The sequence below is a fragment of the Pteropus medius genome, unplaced genomic scaffold (assembly GCF_902729225.1).
Source record: "Pteropus medius unplaced genomic scaffold, Ma_sr-lr_union100, whole genome shotgun sequence".
Taxonomy (NCBI): Eukaryota; Metazoa; Chordata; class Mammalia; order Chiroptera; family Pteropodidae; genus Pteropus; species Pteropus medius.
In genome coordinates, this window is record NW_024340692.1 from 13399516 (window position 1) to 13420139 (window position 20624).

Genomic DNA, 20624 nt, shown 5'->3' on the forward strand with positions numbered 1-20624 from the left:
TACATTTTATTAAAGACAAAAACCAAGGGAAAAAAATATCTTATAACAGGCATTAACCTAACTTCCCTTGGGCAGTGCATGGAGTGTATGCCTTTAGGTTATACTTAACTTCCAAGTTTCTCTTACAATAAAATTAATCTTTTCTTATACTATGTTTTAGACCCAAATGTCTGATTTACAATTCATCACAGTGTCAAAACTTGAAGTTTAAATACTGGCATGTAGAATGCTGATTATAATCTTCAGCTAAATCTCAAAATCTTATCTGGTAGGTCCTAAATCAATTTCCAGTTATGAAGTGAGCTTATAGGAGCACTCTCCCCTGATGGTACAGTTGTTGGCAGCCTTCCTCCCTGGAACATTCACGGCCACAGCAGAGCCACCTCCATCCTTCAGGGCTTTTACCTCTGCTTGACCTCTTTCTGCTCTTCCAAACTGATCTCCAGCCTTCCGCAAGGAATAAAACGTCCTCTTCCTACAAACAAGGGCAAAGAACAAAATGTAGCTTTGCTGCTGTCAAAGTTATAGTCGCCAGAATACCCACTCTTGTGCAATTTTTCAACCAACTAATGATTATTATATATATACACACACACATACATTATATACACATATATGTAAATATATATGTATACTTGTACACATGCGCACGCATATCACAAATAATCTCATTTTTAAAAACTGGTTTAGAAATGAAGAATCTTTAAGAATGTAAAACCGTTAGAATATAAAACCATATAGTAAGAACAATCAGTTTGCAAAACAGTTCAGGTATTTGACTTTCAGAGGACTACACCGTTTCAGAGGGCTACATCGCCAATTCAATAAAAGCTATATTTTCTCTAAATTAGTCACTTGGGACTTGACTAATATCATTTAGGCTTCTGAATATTTTAAGCCAACTTCTGCTGTAACTATCTTACTCCTTCTGTGAAAAATTTTCTTAATTAAGAATGGTCTGATTAACTTTTATTTATGTAAACATACATTTGGACTCAAATATTTTATATTGAACCTTAATATTTGCACTAGTTTTCACTTTTCTAAAAGGCAATTCATGAAAAAACCCTTCAAATATTTTATTATTGGATTTGCTTTTTCAAATTATTTTATAAAATTTTTTGTCTACAAGATAATTTTCTTGTTAATGAGAAATTAGTAAACTCATTTTTAGATATTTGTCTTATAAGTAATTAAATATTAAAAGAAGATTAGTAAATAGGACAGTTTACAGAAATTTTCTATTTGTATCTAAACAAATTATTTTCATTTGCTTTATATCTTATTAAAAGTATTTTACATCAGCTCTATTTTTATTATTTATATACTTTTGGTTATAGAGTTCATGTTATAAGATTATTTTTTGTGATTAGAAAAGTAAGAAATATTTGATTTATTTATTTATGTATTTATTTAATAAATCATACTATTTTGGCTTTGACAATATGCAATACTTTATTGGGATACATATACATACATACAAATATATCTTTGAAATTTTTAACTTACACATAGTGTGTGTTCCATGCTTGTGGATATGGGTACTTCATTGGTTCAGTTTTAAAATATTACTGTTTTTCAAAAAATATTTACAGTTTTTAAATGTTTATCATTCTGAAATTTTTTTCTTAGTATTTCTTTAATATTCCTTAATCTCAAGGAATTGAATTCCTCAAAGAATATTTTTATATTCTTTATTTCTACATTCTTAATATATTAAGCACACCAATTGAAGGCTCTATCTAGTATATGTACGTAAACAAGAGCCAGCCCTTTTGTGCAGTATGGTTTACTAGAAATACCCTAACACTGTTCAAGTGAGGAAACAATGCTTTCAAAAAACCCAGTCATCTTACCGAGGCACATGGATGAAATATGTGAGGCAGGTTTGATTGCCACATTTTATGTGATCTCCATCAGTTGCATTTATAATCGTCTTAAAATTTAAAAAGAAAGTCTAAAGAGACATTCTAACCCACTATTATAAGCAGAATACTAATCTGAGTCTTAAAAACTTGATTTCCCAATGAGTTTACCTCCTCTCCTTTACAGTAAGTTAATACGTTATTCTCTGTCATCTTAGAATACTCAGAAATCATATTTGAGTGCCTCTGGAAACTTGTTTACTCCAAAGTTAAAGATGATTCATATCCAAAGAATTCTTTTGACCCGTAATTTATTTTGTCATTATGAAAATGAATGTTTATTTTGTGTAATCTTTTAAAAATTTTATAGGAGAGGGTCGTATGTGTTACAAAGGCAATAGGCATGCTTAAATGTACATATTCTATTCATACGTGGTTCATAGAGAACTTCCATTCTTCCTGGCCAGAACATGATTTTATTTTTAAAAATATTCTGCTCTGTCTTATAAGCTTGGTGGCCCTGTTTTCTAAGCCAACATCCGTATGGGTTTAATGTAAGAATATATGAAATTATAATGGTTCTGGAAAATTCATTTGTCATGGCTAAAGTCAATAATTCTGAAAATATTTTTAATGAATTATTTAAGGGTCTGAAAGTTTAGGTTCTGAGTTTGATGACAAATTTTAAAATATGAAAGCAAAATAGAGAAATGTTTTAATTTATTTGAGTGTCCATATTATCATTTTTGGGATATAATTGTAAATTCCTAGAAGACAGAGATGAGCTCACGTTCATTTTTTAGCACTAGGTGCCCAGCACATCTCCTGGCTCATAGTTGATGCTTAATAAAGGAATTTTTTAGCTTTCATAACTTATATTTAACTTGAATTGCGTGTAAAATATCAACTCTTTATCATACCTCTTATATATGGCATAGAAATTTTGTCGAGGCAAGTAATGTGAAGCATTCGCTGCTTTTGTAGATATAACAGCTGGTGTGTGAGTAATAAGGAAACGTGTGTTGGAAACCAGACTCAAGCACTGAGATAATACAAGATCTTAAGAAAGTCATTTAAATCTTTTTAAATTCTCCTTTTGTAAATAAGTAAATGGACAAGTTAATAATTTAATTTTGCTAATATTAAAACTCAATATATGCATAAGTTAGATTTTCTAAAAATTTCATCCTCATTCTGTACTTTAAAGATTTTTTTAAAAAAATACACACAAGACAACGTAAAACTCTAAAATGTGAACTGTAGACTGAGAAGATATTGCTTTACCAACTATAATTGTAGTTTGTCTTCCAAAATTATGAAAAAACATAACTTTGAGAGAGAAAAATTCAAATGATTATAATAAATGATTTCTTTTCATTACATATACATTTTTTTTTTAACCAATGTCTAGTGAGTTTCTTCTCTTTAGGGAAGAAATGACTGACATTTTTTCCTTCCTGCTTGCAGAATTTATCCCAGTAGTTAATACCATTTTTGTATTATCTTGTGTAAGTTAATTAGATAAGTAAATTAGAATTCTATAAAAGTTAATAGAACCTTAATATAAAAACTCATACAAGGAAGCCTGCTGTTCATGTGTTATAACAAGCCAACACTAAAGACATATTATGTGTCATGCCGCCAGGTTTGGTAACATGTTTTGTTCTGTAACAATTGTAAATTATTTTTATGACCAGTTAATGGGATTATTTGAATTCTCTGAAGAGGTATTTGTCTCCAAAATAGCAATCCATACAGAAAAAATTAATTTGTCTCTACATGTGTTTGAATGTTTGTAGGAATGGAGATGGCGTGAGGTCAGAAGTGATATATAGCTATGCTTCTGAGAGTTTTCAAAGTCAGATTACACTATTACAAGGCTTGATGAAGATCTAAGTAACTCTGTATATTGTAATTACAGGTGTTGTATTTCATCTTGTAGATATTCTGGTAAATTATATGGTTTCTTTGTGTTTACTCTGTCCTATTTATACTAGCTCCAGTGGCTGTTGGACAATTATGAGACAGCAGAAGGAGTGAGCCTTCCCAGAAGCACTCTATACAACCACTACCTACGACACTGTCAGGAACACAAACTGGACCCAGTCAATGCTGCTTCTTTTGGAAAACTAATAAGGTCAATTTTTATGGGGCTACGAACCAGGAGATTGGGAACTAGGTTAGTACTGAAAATAAGATCATAAATCAATCTCTTTCAAATTAAACCAGTTCAGTATATCGTTTGAGCAAAAGTACTTGATTACAGATAACATATAAAGAAGAAATACAGAATTGGCTGTTTATAAAACCCCTAAGGAAAAGGAAAGGTCATATTCAATGAATAGACTGACTACCAAACTAGAATGATGCTTTGTCCTAAACTTCAAATGAACCAAGCTTTCAGAGCTGATTCTCGAATCACATAGGAATGAACAGACCAACCTATTAATGCAGAATTTACATATGATACTTCAAAAATTAACATATATCACCATCTTCTCTTTTTAAAGATAACCGTACTAAAGATGATAAGTAACATAATGAATAGAAAACTACATATCTTGACTCTTCCAAAATTAAATTGACATATCTTTATAAATAACTCTTCTATCTGAATGGTATAAGAGAGAAATTAAAACTGAGTGTTTGCATTTCATTTCTGGAAACCAATTAAAAATCATTTGGTGAACTTGAAAAATATAGGTGTTCAAAGTCCTCAATAATTACATGGTGTTACGTAACTCGTTGGTAGCCTTTTTAAACTCTCATATGATTCATATGGTTTCTCATATGGTTTCATATGATTATGAAACCATACATGTATGGAAGTAAAAATATTTCATTGCATGGAAGCCAATAAAGTGAAGAACACTATTAGTATCTATGTTTCCTTCCTTTGGAAAGAGATATGCATGTTTTTAATAATCAAATATAATGAAAATAATACCTAGAACTGTGGAACTTAATTTTTACTTTTCTATAATTTTTACAAATTAGCATAATATGTAGCTGGACAGAAAGATATGGATTTTTTTTATTTCCTAAATTTTATAGAAATCTGTATTAAAAAGTGTAAACATAAAGTTATACACTATATAACATTAGATGGTATGCCTTTAATTAGTTACAAGTCACAGCTTCACAGTGTTCTAGTAACAGGTTTTTAATATTCTTAATAAATAAACAGAGCCTGAGTAATTGACCTCATTATAAATTTATGCTAAAAAGATGAGTGAGTGTGTCTGTTTTATGAGACTTGCAAGGTCTGTATGTATTGAAAGTGTGAATTATTCCTTTCTGTTGCATTTCAAGTGATTGTATGGCTTTCAGATTCCTAGAGGTTTAGCTCTCTCATAAAAGTGTTTTCTTCTACCTGTACTAGATTTCAGCCCCTTGAAAAAAAAGCTTTTTGTTTCTTTTTTGTATTTTTCCCCCCAGTTTCGTAATAACTACAAAACTCATTATTGGAGGCCTAATCTGCTGTCTCCTAGCTGATGACTCAATAGTTATGCATACCGTGCCAATATTTTGAAACTCTGGGCTTTATTCAACATTCTAATAGCTGTATTGTTGTGCTTCTTTTGTTACTGAAAAGGATTTCAATGGGTCCTATTTTGAGGCTCCATTCAAATAGTGAAACACATTTTTAAAATAGAAGGTGACAAAATTGGGGTTCTTTGGGTTTGTGAATGAGAGGAATCCATACTCTGTAAGTACATATTGCAGTATTGCAGCATTTACTTTCTGGTATTTTTCCTCCTCGTACCCACCCCAGTATGAAACAATGATGTCTCTCGTTTCTATTAAAATTGTATGTGGTGTTTGTAATTAGTGGTGAAAAGCAAAGCCTAGATGAAGAAGAAAAAAAGAAATCCTATGGGCAATGTTTAAACAAAAGCTATGTTATGAAAATAGCAGAACTCTAATATAGAAAAACTGACAGTGGTAGGGGTCGATGAGCCTTTCTACCACGGAAACTGTATGAGCACTCACCTTCTACCTCTAAACCAGGGAACAGAAAGAAAATCAGTATAAATTATGAGACAATTTAACTAAGATATTTATTTCTTAAGCAAACTGTAAGCTGAACTGTTATTTATCCATCGGCGAATTCTTTCAAACCAGAACCAGACCTTTTCTCAAGTTTTGGAACCAAGTAAAAGGTACATAAAATCACCATGTTTCTAAACAAAGTTAAATCAAAAGGTACATTTTGTAGATCCCATTTCCAAATTCAGTTTAAGCAAAGACCGTGGGACATGCTGATCTCCACCATCTCCTATGGAATAGAAAGAACTACCTCCCAGCAATACAACAAAAATGCTGATTTGTAAGAAACTGAAAAGAGACTAGACACATCATCTGTTTTGTGGTCTCACAAGAACGACGTTTTACTCTGTAGCTTTGTTACTGGCTGTTTTCTGGCGTCTTCTGCTTCCCACCTCTACCACTACTCCTTATCATTCTCTACTTTGTACAAGAGAACACTGCTGATTGGGTTTGTGGTATTTTTTTGGTTTTGTTTTTTGCTCCATTCTGCAGTAAATTTTGGAGACAAGATGTAATCTCTTCAAGTGGAAAGCCTTTTTTTAGAGGCATTTGGTTTTTATACTGGTTTATTTTGCTGACACTAAGTAGGTAGTCAGATACCCTACATTTAAAAAAAAAGCAATATTATTTATATAACAAGATTTCAATGTTTTTAGAAATATATAGGGTTTATTTAATATATGTTCTCTAATCTTGGAAGTAAAATTCTGTTCTACTTTATATAAAATATTTAATCCACACCTTGCATTTCTTTTTGTAAATGAAAGAAAAAATTGAAAAGAGCACTGATATCTTGCTATATACAGGCTTGTGAAAACTATTTTCTCTGCAAAAATTTACATACTTAAAGTGTTATTTTTGCAAGAATTTCAAATTTTATTCAGAGCAAAACTTTGTCATTTCTAATAACAAACTTGGTCTTTCTCATGAACATGATGAAATTGTGACTTTTTATTCCAGGTAGAAATTTGCCATTTTCACAGAGAAATTTCCCTATGTCTGTTGTAACACATCCTATTCAGCCTGTAAACTAATACGAATTCATAAGAACAGAGACCAAAAATATGTATTTCAAAATGAGTAGAGTAAATAAATGCATGCTTCTTTCTAGGCTTTAAAATATTAAATATAACAGACTTCACCACTAAGTCTTGTGTCAATGAAGTTATCTTCATCATCCCTGCAGTAACAGAACTTGAAAAATATAGAACTTATTTAAGATAGCAGAACTAAGATTTTTTTTTCTGTTGGTTCTATATAACCTTTTTGTAATAAATTCTTATTTAGTGTGCAACCCTTTTATCCTGTTAATGAATTTTTGTTGGCCAGAAATTTTTTTCCTACCATTGCTCCTTCCAAATTAAATTAAAAATATAAATTTGAAAATAAAATGTAACTTAAATGGAATAAATTGACTATTTCACTAATATTTAAGACAAAGTTTATAAGAATAGATTTTTCTTAGGGCCTTGAGCTGATTGATTCAGAATCTTAGTTTGATTCTTCAAATGTAGACATCATAAAAATATGTAAGTATCCAGCATACAGAATCATAAATATATAACATTAATAATTGCTTTTATATATTTTTTCCAAATGTGAAGTTAAATGGACATCCTATATGATTAATACTGATTTGACTGATTTTTTTGTGTTTCTAATGTTTGTTGTTATTTTATGAAGAGGAAACTCCAAGTACCATTACTATGGGATTCGTGTCAAACCAGATTCCCCTCTTAATCGTCTGCAAGAAGATATGCAGTATATGGCTATGAGGCAACAACCCATGCAACAGAAACAAAGGTAGACTCTGGATTTATCATTGACATGTCAAAACTATATATTTCTTTAGATGTTCGGTCCTTTTTTTTTCTGAACAAATAGAATAGATACCTAATTGTGCAATAATGTCACTATTGCTGGCATGCTTTCACTACATACTGTTGTTCTTAAATATGATTTAGAATTTCATGGATCCTATCTATTTTCCAAATCTTTTAAAATTACTTATCAGTCAGCCTGTTTGGCCCCTTTTAAAGTTAAATGTGACATCCCAAATTATTCAGACAGGAAAACTAAACACAAAACGTAAGAGCATACCCAAGCAAATACCAACTGGTGAAATGTTTCAGGAGGTAGGAGTGTCTTACTTACTATTCTGCACATCCCTCAAGTCATTCTTTTTGACATTGTATAAAATTCCTGCAAAACGTTTAGGACTTCTTACATTTTCTTTGAATCTAACTTTCATAGATGTAGAATTATAGATATTAGAGCTGTAAGAGATTTCAAGCATTCATGAATGGATGAATGGATGGATGGATGGATGGACGGATGAACAGAATCATAGATCTTAGCATTTTAAAATATCTCAGTGTAGTCTAGCTGTACAGCCTTGTGACTATCAAAGCATTAACAGCCCTGTTTTTTTTAGTCATGTCCCAGAGAGGTTAAATGATTTGCACAAGCCCGTAGTGTGGTTACATAGCCAAGGGCCTTCTGTCTCATGTGACTTATATCATAGTTTAGAGTAAATAAAATGAAGGCGCTCTCTCTATTTACCAATATAGCTCAGCCATGGCAGTAGTTATAATTTTTCTTTTCAACGGAGCATGCAGAATTAGTAAGGAAGCCTTCACATAGGTAATCAGGTAATCTGCATCAGTCTGCCTAATTCATTGTTCTGGGATATTTAGTCACCTTGGCCACATCTCCACATCTATACTAACTTAGTCAGAAATATTAGCCGCAAGTCATCGCTGGAGAAAAGGACTACTTACTCAGTAGTCCTTTGTCTATTTAGTCAGCAAGCACTGACTGAGTCTCTGCTATGTACTAGGCCCTGTGTTCATGGATAAGACATAGTCCCTACTTTTTGAGGAGTTAAGAAATTAGAAAGGGAGGCACATGGGATTTTTTTTTTTTTTTTTTTAAGTAATGCAATGTGAGAAGTGCTAAAATAATGCATCAACCAAGGACCTATTGAAATAACAGGGATTTTCTTCAAATTCCTGGAAGAGAGGATTGGGAAGTTTCATAGAGAAAGTACTATTTGAGCAGGGACTTAGAGAGATCAGAAAGAGAAGACCATTCAGGCAGAGGGAATAATGTAAACACAAGCATGGAGGGGTAAAGTTCACGATGTCTTTGGTAAATGCTCTATGATTTGGTGAGGTTGGTATTGCAGGAGGAGAATTGAGAAGATTGAGTAGCTTAGTGGGAGATGAGATTTAAAAAGTAGATTGGATCTCAGATTAAGGGATTTGGTTGTATATGAAGCTAATAACTTTGTTCTTTGTGTAAAGCATAGCTCTGAAGCCATGAAGGCTTTGAAGCAAAACAGTGAGACTTTCAGATTTTTTCTAGAGAGATGACTATTTGATTTTGTGCAAAACATTGTTAATGGAAAGAGAAAAGAAGTAAAGACACTTGTTAAGTGGTTTTAACACAGTCATAATTTTTAGTGCAAATGACCCAGACTGAAGAGTCAGGTCAAGATTGGATATTATATAAAGGTATCTCATGGGTTTTACGTTTTTAATGCACAGATTCTCAATCTTATTTTTTAAATTGCTGATTCCTATTTTTTGAGATATAGTCCATGAAATTTATTAAGAAGGGCTCTGAAAAAATAATAAAATGAATTATAGAACAGTTTCTTTTGTGATTAGAGATAGAGATTGTGTGAGTTGTAATAAACTGTTATTATCTTGGGTTATGGTTATTTTTTCACCTGTTAGTGGCAACACTTAACAGCTTTTACTTTATGGTGTGGTCTCTACACTCATGCATAGTAGCACTACACAGTGGAGATGATGGTGAGATCAAAGGAAAAAAGTTTGATTCAAAAATGACACATGCTCAAACTTAAAGATGAACAAAAACTTGGTGAATGACACTTAAGACAGCTGTAGCCTACTTCTTCCTGTGATATAACTGTAATGAAGCCTAGCAAGTTTTCATGGAATGGAAGCCTTCAGGAGACATTCTTTGTTTTAAAAGTCTGGGTTAGGTAAGCAAGACCTAGGACTTATAAAGACCTCCTTGTGAAAAAATTCCAGAGCTTTCAAGGTTAACAGGCCATGAAAACCTGCAATCTCAGTTTAGTAGTAATTGCTTTTAGAGTTAGATGTAATATGAATATATTTAAGAAGTGATATAAAATTCTCAGTAATATTAACAAATCGTGCCAACTTTAGTTTATGTATGCTTTTTCATGGAATAAGAATGTTAGAGAACCAAAGAAGTATTGACATTTGATTCGTTAGAGTCTTTTTTAATTACAGAAGTTTTAGATTATAGACAGTTGCTCTTGGAATGGTGTCTTGCTGACTGATTTCAGTGTTCCTGTTATCAACTTCAAGGAACCCTCATTGGGCTTAGCAACACAGAGGGAGGTTCCTGTTGTCACTGAAGGATTCTATCAACTGGCAACATCGATAGGCCTCAAGTGAAGCCAGTCACCCAGTGTGCAGAAACACTTTGGATAGGAGAGGAAGACTTTCTCTCCCTAAGTCTGGATGTAAGGAATAAGAAGTGTATTTGTTAAAAACAGTGGAAAAAGAACTATAATTTGTTTTATGGCTTATAAAATTCTAAAACTCAAATGATTCTATTGAATATATTAAAATTCACATAAGAAGAGACTGTCATTCTCCTGTTAAAATACAAGTGACATGTGAGAGGTTTGAAATATTTTATAGCAGGCACTGGTATGTAATATTTTAGAATATTCTAATTGTTTAAATGCCTCTAGGTTTATTGTATGCATCTATATATGCACATCATCTGTAATATAAATTTACATGTTTCACATGTTCTTATAGTAAGAAAATTCAAGCACATACAGTGATTATCTTATCAAATAAAAGAAGTTTTAGAGCTCAATTTGTACATCTTTCTGATAAGTTTGGAATCATAGTAGTTGTATAATGATTCTTTGTTTTATATAGCTTTATAATTTTTAGGGCCGCTTTATATATGGTATCTTATTTGAAGATATGATAGGGTAGTAGAGGAAATTTCCACTTATCTACAAATCAGATTTCCAGCGACACCACCATATGGGACATAGCCATGAGTCTGGAAATAAATGGAAACAGCTTTTGATTGAAAAACAGATGTCACAGAGCCTGTAGTTTAGCTTAATTAAAAAGATGAAGCCATCCTCAAGCCATTTACCTAAAATAAAGGAGCAGATTAGAGCCCACTTGATTCACAGGAAATCATGAGATAGAACAGCTGGCAAGAGGAAATATAAGTAGACAAGGGTCTTCTATTTGCTTTTGGGTTATTCAACAAAGCAGTCTGTACACATTCAGTGGAGGGACAAATAGATCTAGGCACTCTAGCAGGCCCTTTGAATATCCCTTTAGTGACTAGAATCTAGTCGAACACAGTTTAGCAGCTGTTTGGCATATTGATGACATTATAGGTAATCAAGAGGAGGTTAAGTATCCTGGTTAAGGAAGCAGGAGAATGTATGATAGTTTTTTGTTGTTTTTTTTTTAATATCTTCTGTTGAAAATATTTCAAATGAAAATAACATCTGCACTTAAATGAGATAATCTTCAGTTTTCAAGGAAATTCACTCATGAACTAATTCGTTTAACATAATTTAGACAATAAATAAATTAGGTTATTATAGAGCAAAACAGATCAGTAATTTTTAGCTCTATAAACTAAGTAAAATATTTGCAATTTATTTTTAATATTTAAAAGAAACACATAGAGAGTGTTGGTACATATATTTTAGTTATTCTTCCAAATCTTGGTAGCAAAAGTAGTGGATTAGAGCCAAGTGCTTTTGACAGTGTTCTTGGTTGTGATTGATCCCAGAACCATTCTCAAAATAGTTAAACTGCAGTTATCATTCCTTCAATAAATATTTAACCAACAGTTGCATACAGAATATGTCCATCACATCTAAAAGAGCTGTCACAGAATTACAGAATGTTAGAGGTGGAAAGAAGAAATCACCTACTCCAGCTCATCCCCTTGATGAGAAAACTAAAGTCTGTAAAGGGTAGATAACTTACCCATGATTATATAGCCATCAGGATTAGAATCCAGTCCTCTTGTCTTTATTCTTATAAGAATTCCACCCTTAAAGAGGTAAGATAACCCAAGCAGAGACATACACATGTAATAAATATTTTATGTATGAAATAAAGGGAAGATCATATTTTAGTATGTCCTAAAAAAGTGAGGAAATGTGTCGCTTCCTGACTCTTTGAATGGTCTCTTCATAGGAATTGGATTCTGTGAAAAAGGAACCTTTGTGGCACTGAAAGGAGGGAAATAGAGGTCAGTTGGAAGGATGGTATAGCAAGGCTTCTTTTGCTTCGGCTGTAGATAGATGTGAAAGCATGCATGGTCCTAAGGAGTGAGGAAGGACAAGAACCTTTGTCATTAGAAGACCTTTCTTAATGTAGGTTTCATAGACAAGTGAAAAGAAGCCTGTATTTAAAATTGAGAAATGTGGATTTGAGTATAGGCTGCTTTCGTACTTATGCAGAGTGGATGACTGAACTGCAGTGAATCTTAGTTCTTCATCTGCAGAATGGAAATTAATAATAGTCTACTTCACATTGTTTTGAAGTTCAAGTGGAAAAAATACATAAAGGTTTTTTTTGTAATTGGAAGCAATCAAGTATTTGATAGATAATGATTATTATTATGATGATGATTATACTATGTGCACTAGAGAAAAAATATTTCTTTAAGAATAAAGGCTCTTTTGGAGAAGAATGAAGCCTGGCAGTGGGGCACGTTTGTTTTCCATTTCTTTATATCTCTAGGCCAGTGGTTTTCAACTTTGATTGATATTAATAGTTTACCATTCCATTCCTAGACCATGAATTCCCTGGGGTCACAGAGCTAAACACCTAGTAATGGTAAATAGTTCAGGGGCAACTGAGGGTGGCAGGAGTCTTTAGTAGGAAGATGACCAGGTGCCTATGCATTTGGCTTTTGGAGCCAAATAAGAGTCTTGGCACTGGGGTATTTAATTTTCACTAAGCCACTATACCAGTCCCTGATGTAAAGATATTTTCCATTGAAAATAGGAGAGTCTCAATTCAGTAATTACTAATTATAGAAATGTATGTAAAGTTTGGTAATACTAATAGTCACCACTCATCTTTCTCAGGAATGTTTACTGAACATTTAAAATATTCTTCAGTAAGCACTTCAAATGCACTATCTTGTTTGGCAATTATATTATTATTTACTGATAAGGAAACTGAGGCCCATTTAATTTTGCTATATGCAAGAACCTCACTTATTTTTTCCTAGATAGAGCCTCAGATACCTTTTATATTAAATTAATTAATTATTTTTGCATCCTCAGCACCTCGTAGAGCACTGAGCACATTGTCAATACTCTATAAATATGTGTTAAATGAATGAATGATCCACAACTTTTATTTTAGCCAGTAGCTTCAACCTTGTCCTTTCCCTACCTCTCCCAAATTTTCTACTAAAACTTCTACAATTAATACAACTACCCCATTTGTATTTAATTTTTTTCCTCCTTTCCTTGCCCATTATAGATGTAGAACCAATGAAGAGACAAATACTTCAAGAGCCACCAAGAGAATTGAAGAGATGGAATTATCTGTCATTATCCATCAGAGTTTATGTTAGAAGTCATTTAGATATAGACATATTCCATATGACATCAAGGCATCAGTTATTATTCTGAAAGAATGATACTTTTAATATTCACTATTTTCTTCTAAGTGTTCATGTTTGTATCATTTGGTTCATTTCAGACCTCAAGTCATCTAAAGAATTTCTGGGACAGTTTTTCCAAAGAGAATCACAAGATTCCATTAGAAAATGTTAGCCTCTTGCCCTGATTATGAGCTCAACATTTAGATTAGTTCATGTAAATTAAATGATTATATACTTTCTAGATGGTACACATAAGAATGACTCTATTTGCCAATACAATTCAGATTTTGCATTCTTCATTAAGCAAAGTCTAAGATGCTCCAACAAAGGGGTCCAACAATACGATAACTTAACATTTGGCAAAGAGACTTTTCCAAATGTGTCAGTTGAAAATCCTTCCACCTGGTAGTTAATTGAATGTGATGGTAAATATATACCATTCTTTGCTTTCCATTGGATTCCTTCAGTGTCTGTACATGTGAGATTATTGACAGAATTAGGTATTATTTTGCAGTAGAGTTCCTGCTCTCCATGTTCTCAGTAACAGCTATGACTGACCTCATCGGGGAAGATTCCTAATAATTTTCCAAGTTTTCTGTGTTAGTGACAGGTTTCATGCATACACTCGGCTATTAAAGCATTAGAGTTTCTTTGATTTCTTAATCATTAACAACTTTAGCTCTAATTGCCCATGGAGTTGCAAGCTGTTAAAATTATCATTTGCCTCTTACTAATTTTGAAACCAAGAGCTGTTTCTTTATTAGATGCAGCTCAGGTCTTTTTCAGAGCACACACAACTCAGGAAAACTAATAATCTACTATAAGACAGCCTAACCTAAAAATAATGAATCTGTAAAATAAATGAGGAAAAGGGAGAGTGTTCAGTTTTTTTAAAGGATTACTAAAGAGTTCAGTTATTTAACAAATTCAACAAAAAATTTTTTCAGTAGAAAGTACCTCTGGTTTTTACAATTTCATATTTAAATGGTGATTATTTTTTGAAGAAGGTAGAAAGGCAGGAAATCTGAAAATGATGTTTCAATGCTAAGAGTTCAGTTGAAATTCAGCCAGAGTTAAAATAATGTTGGATTATCATGTAAGTCAATAGAATATAAAAATCAGCCTGGAAAAATTCTGTTTATACACAGCCTTTTCAAAACTGTGCCCCTAAGTGTTTTGTTCATAGTCAATGCTCAATAAACGTTTGTTAAATTGATTTGATATACATTAAGATCAATTAATAGCATAATGAAGTGTTACCTTAAGCATCCATTCATTCATTCATCATCCATTCAGAGATATTTATTTATATCCCAAGTGTGATTTATTGAAAAGAATTGAAAATCAATGACATATTATAAAAAAAATGACATTTCTCTAATGTTATAGATGTACTTCTATAACAGTGGGCTGATGGAATTTGTATCAAGCCAACAGACTCCTAAGGACTAATGTCTTGCAGGCTCCTTAAGAAACATCTCAGAAGCTTGTTAAAATAATCAATTCCTAAGCCCTGTTCTTAGAGATTTTGTTAGGTAGATCTAGGGTGAGCTTAGCATTTAAGTTTTATTTTTGAAAGCTACCTGACAATTTACATACAATTAGGTTTCAAAACCTAATATAAGATAATATCATCTGTAACTGTTTCTTCCAAGGAGAATCATTTACCACAGATATTTGTTTAGCCTATTTTTAATATACCTGTTCTTGACTTCCTGTTAAAATCCCTCTTTCTCTGGGGAGACCCAACCCTCTGAGGTTGACGATAGGGATAGGATGTTCTTCTCAGAGCATCTGGAAAATGAACATGTGGCTTTCCTCAGATCTACATTTGTGATTTTTGGAGATTCCTTCTAAGTACCAATCCAATGACAGGCAAGACACTGTGGGTATGCCACCACATAATTTAATCTTTAAAACAAAGCAGAAAAAACAAAAGTCAGCAGTATCTGGAAGTTATCTCATACTTAGCTCATACTAATACTGCTTTGTATATGAGCCATTCCTGCCCTTCCTGACGTCATTCTTTATGGCACACACCCCTCCCAAACTTGTCCCCACACCTTTCTCTGAGGAGGTACAACATGAGGTTCCAGCTTACAAAGGTCATACTGACAGGGCAACCAAGAATGAATACACATATTGCAGTTTTGCCTAATCCATTCAATCCACTATTCACCTTGCTACCCTTACTTTTATGGTTAAAATGAACTTATTTCCCAGTTCTGACTGTGTTTTCTTTTCTTTTCATTACCACTCCTATGATTTGTGTTTAAGTACTGACCTGCATGGCTTCTCCACAGTTTACCAACTTATTCCCTTTTTTTTCTGTAAGCTAATATTGATGCATTTTTCCATCTCCTGTATAATATAGTGTACCTCTAATCAGTGCGTTCCACTCAAAATCATCATTATTAAGCATAATTGCACATTAATTATAATGCACCATGATTTTGAGTACTTATTAAAAATATATCTTTTCCTTAGGAATGTCCACTATCTACATCTTTCAAAGGAAGCCGATTATTTTATTTGCAGGCTACAGGCTTGTTAAGCACTGTGCGCAAGTAGGTTGTAACATAGCATCCATCCTCTAAAAATCTGAGAGGAATATGTGTCATTTCCTTTTACGGTGAAATTACACTTGTCCTTGATATTTGTGCCATTAAGCATCCGTAGTATACTTGATGCTTTGAAGGACAAAGGAAACTTGGTAAATGTAGCTGAGCGAAAGCCTCATAATTACTCTCTAATCCTACAATAATATTTTAATATAATTGAGATCTATAGGAAATATTTCCATTTTCTCTTCTCCAGGGTAAATAATTAAAATTCCTTTAATCGCTTTTATTAATTCCATGAATTCCATAGTTCATTAACTTAAATGAAGAAACATAGTTAAACAATTTTAGCTTTTTTTATTATTGATATAAAATTTCATAGCTGAAAAAGAGAGGCTAAAATCAAATGAAACCTGGAATGAATCAATGAGGACAAGAAACTTACTTAAATATATTTCCTAAGGATAATATCATTCAAATTTTCTAGAACAGAATGGTTAGCAACTCCCCCACACAAGTATTCAAAGTGCTTGCCTCACAAAGTTTTTTTTTGCCTTGCTAAGATGGTTTTTTAAGGAGGAAAAAAATGAGAAAAACATTCAATTTTTCATAAACAGTGCTTCTAGCACATCACAATACTTATCCTTCTGTCATCTCTTGGTATGGCCCCAATTGAAAAGTTCTTTCAGATGGTTTTTCCATTAAATAAAAGAATAAGTTTGAGTTCTTTTATATCATTAGAAAAAGCAAGTACCATTTTGGGGATACAGAGTCATCACTAAAATGATAACAAGAGTGAAATGTGTTGTAGCCTTTATCTACACTGTTTATCTTCTGACTTTATTTTTGTTTTTCATAGTTCTTTGAGAGTTACTGTCATATACGAAACAAATATAAATGTCATTATGAATGACTGTAATTTTTCTTTGAAGTTTTACTTATCTAAGATATAATTAATAACATTCAAGATTGAATCATTCCTTACGGCAACTAGAACATTTGTATGATATTTGGCCAAGTCCATTCATTTTATATCTGTTATCAGAGTACAGGCATCATGCATTAGGGACATTGATATTCACAGTAATTTCATACTAATGATCCAGTTGCCTTATGGTATTAATGTAAGTCAAGTGTCTGGATAGTGAGACTATTAGGTGCTTTTGTTTATAAATATGATTAAAAATAGGGGAAAAAAAGAATGCAAGGACAAATAGCATAAAGTAAATGATGGTATCTCTAGCACATAAGCTTATTGTGGATTTTATTTTCTTAGTTTTTCTGTTTTTCTAAATTTGTTAAATGAAAAAATGTAAATGAAATCTTAGTAAAAGAAAAAATTATAGTTTCTGCTTATTTTTTATTTTGTATTTGCTTATCCTAGGAGGGTTGCCCAAGCTTTTTTCATACATGGTATTCCTCTCCCAAGCAGTCTTTCCTTCTTCCCCATGCTGCTGGAGCATATTTTCTGTCTTAGCGGTATGGAAAATCCATGAATTTGTATGACTAGAACCTAAAGATAAATACATAACTGTAGCTGACTTTTTTTTTTTTTTTTTGGTAAAATTAGGTTTGTCAATGGATTCTTGCTTGTATTTTGCTGCAAGCTGATGCTTTAGGTCTTTGTGTCTGCAGATGTGAGGATTCAAGGGAGATGAATGTGTTGAGATGTATGGGGAGGTTTTAGGAGATATGAAAAACAGTACTGTAGAGTTCGTAGGCTGATTCATATTTTAGAGATGCTAATTAATTGAAAGCCGTTCATCAACATTTCTCAGGCCCTAGTTCCCAGACCTTAGTTCAGATTAAAGTCCCAACATATTTAAAATGTTTCTCCCTTGATCCAATGACCATTAAAAGTTATGTTCAAATCGTGTATTAAAACTATGATCTTGGACATCTGCTGTCCAAAGAAATACCTCATAACTCATTTATTCTTAGATAAATTTCTGATTTTTCTAAAATGGATCCTCTTCCTAGCCCTTCCCCACTTTTTACTTTTCACAATTGAAAAAATTTCTAAAAATTTTAGCTCTATGAGACTAAGGAGAAAAAGCCTACAACTATCATGAGACATTAAAGAAGATAGAATAAAATTGGATGCCTTGGGAGTTTTGTGTAGTACAAAAAAGCAAGGAATAATTTGGTTTATTTGTTTTTTTCCATCTAATATTTTTAGGTACAAGCCTATGCAGAAAGTGGATGGGGTTGCAGATGGTTTCACAGGAAGTGGTCAACAGACAGGCACATCTGTTGAGCAAACTGTAATTGCCCAAAGTCAACATCATCAACAGTTTTTAGGTATGTTAAGGTGTAATGCATATTAGTTGCTATTAGGATTTTGAAAACAAGAGAACAATAGTAGTGTTTTCTCCAAGTGCGATGTCTATTATAGATGTTAATTAACATAGAAAGACTTTTTTTTGTGCTGAAACTATGCACATCATATGATATTTCTAGTTCATTTATATTTTCTCATGTTTACTACAGCTTATTTTTTAAAATCTTGAGCTATGTAGGCCTTTTAAATGTATATAAATTAAAGGCTCATTGCTGTGAAATTGTTTTCCAGAATTTATATGAATTGGGCTTTTGTGATCAAAATTGTGTTGTGTTTACTTTCAGTACTAACTGAAGTACCAAAAAGAATTCTTATTTCTTATGTATAAAGTTACATATGCATATAGTCTCAGATTAGAAAAAAATATAAGCTTTTAAAAAATAATTTATTCTTTTAAGTTGATCATAGTACTTTCTATTATTATTATTTTGTAATTTTCTAGGCGATGTACATGTTTCTTTCTATGTAAAGAGTTAGGAAGTGGAACTTGAACATTTTGCATATTCCCATCATAGCCAATGGTGCAAAAATGGCACTTTAATTTAATTGACAGCTCTTCTAGAGATGAACATGCATAGTTTCTGTACAATGGATCAAGATAAGTAGAAGCTATCAGAGAGTGTGTGTGTGTATGTGTCTGTGTGTGTGTATATGTATCTATGTGCACTTTCTGCCAAAGACAAACTAAAATGGACTCTCAAATAGGAACAGCTCCTGAAGTTGAAAATATTATGGCAGCATTTCCCAAACTAAAGACCTCAGGTATATTCTTGTGGACGTTTGAGCTCTCGAGAATATTTTTTTATATTTTTATTTCAGTTATAATCTTAAAAAAGATAAAAGCATATTCAGGATTACCTATAAGACTAGAAGGAATACTGTCCCACAATTTTAGTTTCCACATTCATATTTGACTTTATGATAAGGCAGGCACCAAAGTGTTTTGCATTAATTGTCCAGAGCTAATTAGAAAAGAACGGAGAGAGACTTACTGTGTAAATTATGCCTTCATCCCAAGGGAAGGCTGAATGATGTCCTAGTGCTCTGTGTGGAGGAAAGTTTCACAACTCATTTGCATGCAGAAGAGAGTAATGGGAGAACCAGCCACCATGAAGTACATGTTGGTATAGGCCTGTCAAACTCAAAAGATCCCATGTCACAGTGGTCAATACCATATTTATGTTGTGAGAGATAATTTACTTACAGGACAACAGCATCATCCATCACATCAAATTAATGTTGTTAAGTTTAATGTTTTTTTTTTTTTGTAGTTTTCTTTGTATTTATTTTGTAGCTCTTGTGGTTTATGATTATGTAAGAGGTATGAGCATAATGAGTTTAAAGCTAGATTTATTTTTTACATACTTATCTAACATAATAGTAAAAATAGCTAAAATTGATAACCGGCCAGCTTGAGATGTATTTTTCTTTTAATAGTGGCCCTATATTAAGAGACACTGTTATATGTTATTTCCAGTATAGTCATAGTGAAAGTTTACTTTCTCCAAAGTAAATATTTATGTTCCCTCTATTTTTTTGTGCCAATGATGTTTTCAAGTTCTGCTTGCAAATACTAATATCAAAAATCCTTACTCTTTGGACCTCTGACCTTTAATTTTTTTTCTTTTTAGTCTTCTTAAATTTTCCTTCTTTAATCTGTAATTGGCACCATCCACAAAGATTTTTTCTGTTGTGTTGTCATGGTAACAGATGCATCTCGAGCACTTCCAGAGTTTGGAGAAGTTGAAATCTCTTCTCTGCCAGATGGTACTACCTTTGAGGATATCAAGTCACTGCAGAGTCTTTATCGAGAGCACTGTGAGGTAAGTCTTTTCAAACATATTACAAGCACATGCTAAGTTTTGCTAGACAACTTGCTAAAACGAAATAATCAAACTTATTTCTGGAGGACAGATGAAGTTAGTTCATATTTCTTTGAGCACTAATAAGTTAATTTTTCATCTTGTCTCAGAGTAGAGAAGTGAGGAATGCAGGAAAGGGAGAATAAATTTTACTCTCAATCTTAGTCTTTTCTAATATGAATCCTTTGATGTAGCAATTCCATTTCAGATTTTTGTCCTAGAAAAATTTTACGTATGGGTCAAGAGATAAGTGTTCAAAGGAACTTAT

At 32.5% G+C, this 20624-nt stretch overlaps 1 protein-coding gene across 8 annotated transcripts in view; it reads left to right on the forward strand.

The window, feature by feature from the left end:
• The window catches only part of RFX3 (regulatory factor X3), a 252018-nt gene that overhangs the window by 184127 nt on the left and 47267 nt on the right, over positions 1 to 20624 (forward strand). For all 8 annotated transcript variants that reach the window (XM_039885934.1, XM_039886267.1, XM_039886016.1 and 5 more), the window contains 4 exons: positions 3863 to 4044; positions 7599 to 7718; positions 18333 to 18454; positions 20205 to 20317. In XM_039885934.1, the coding sequence (XP_039741868.1) occupies positions 3863 to 4044; positions 7599 to 7718; positions 18333 to 18454; positions 20205 to 20317 (537 nt within the window). The remainder of the gene's footprint in view (positions 1 to 3862; positions 4045 to 7598; positions 7719 to 18332; positions 18455 to 20204; positions 20318 to 20624) is intronic.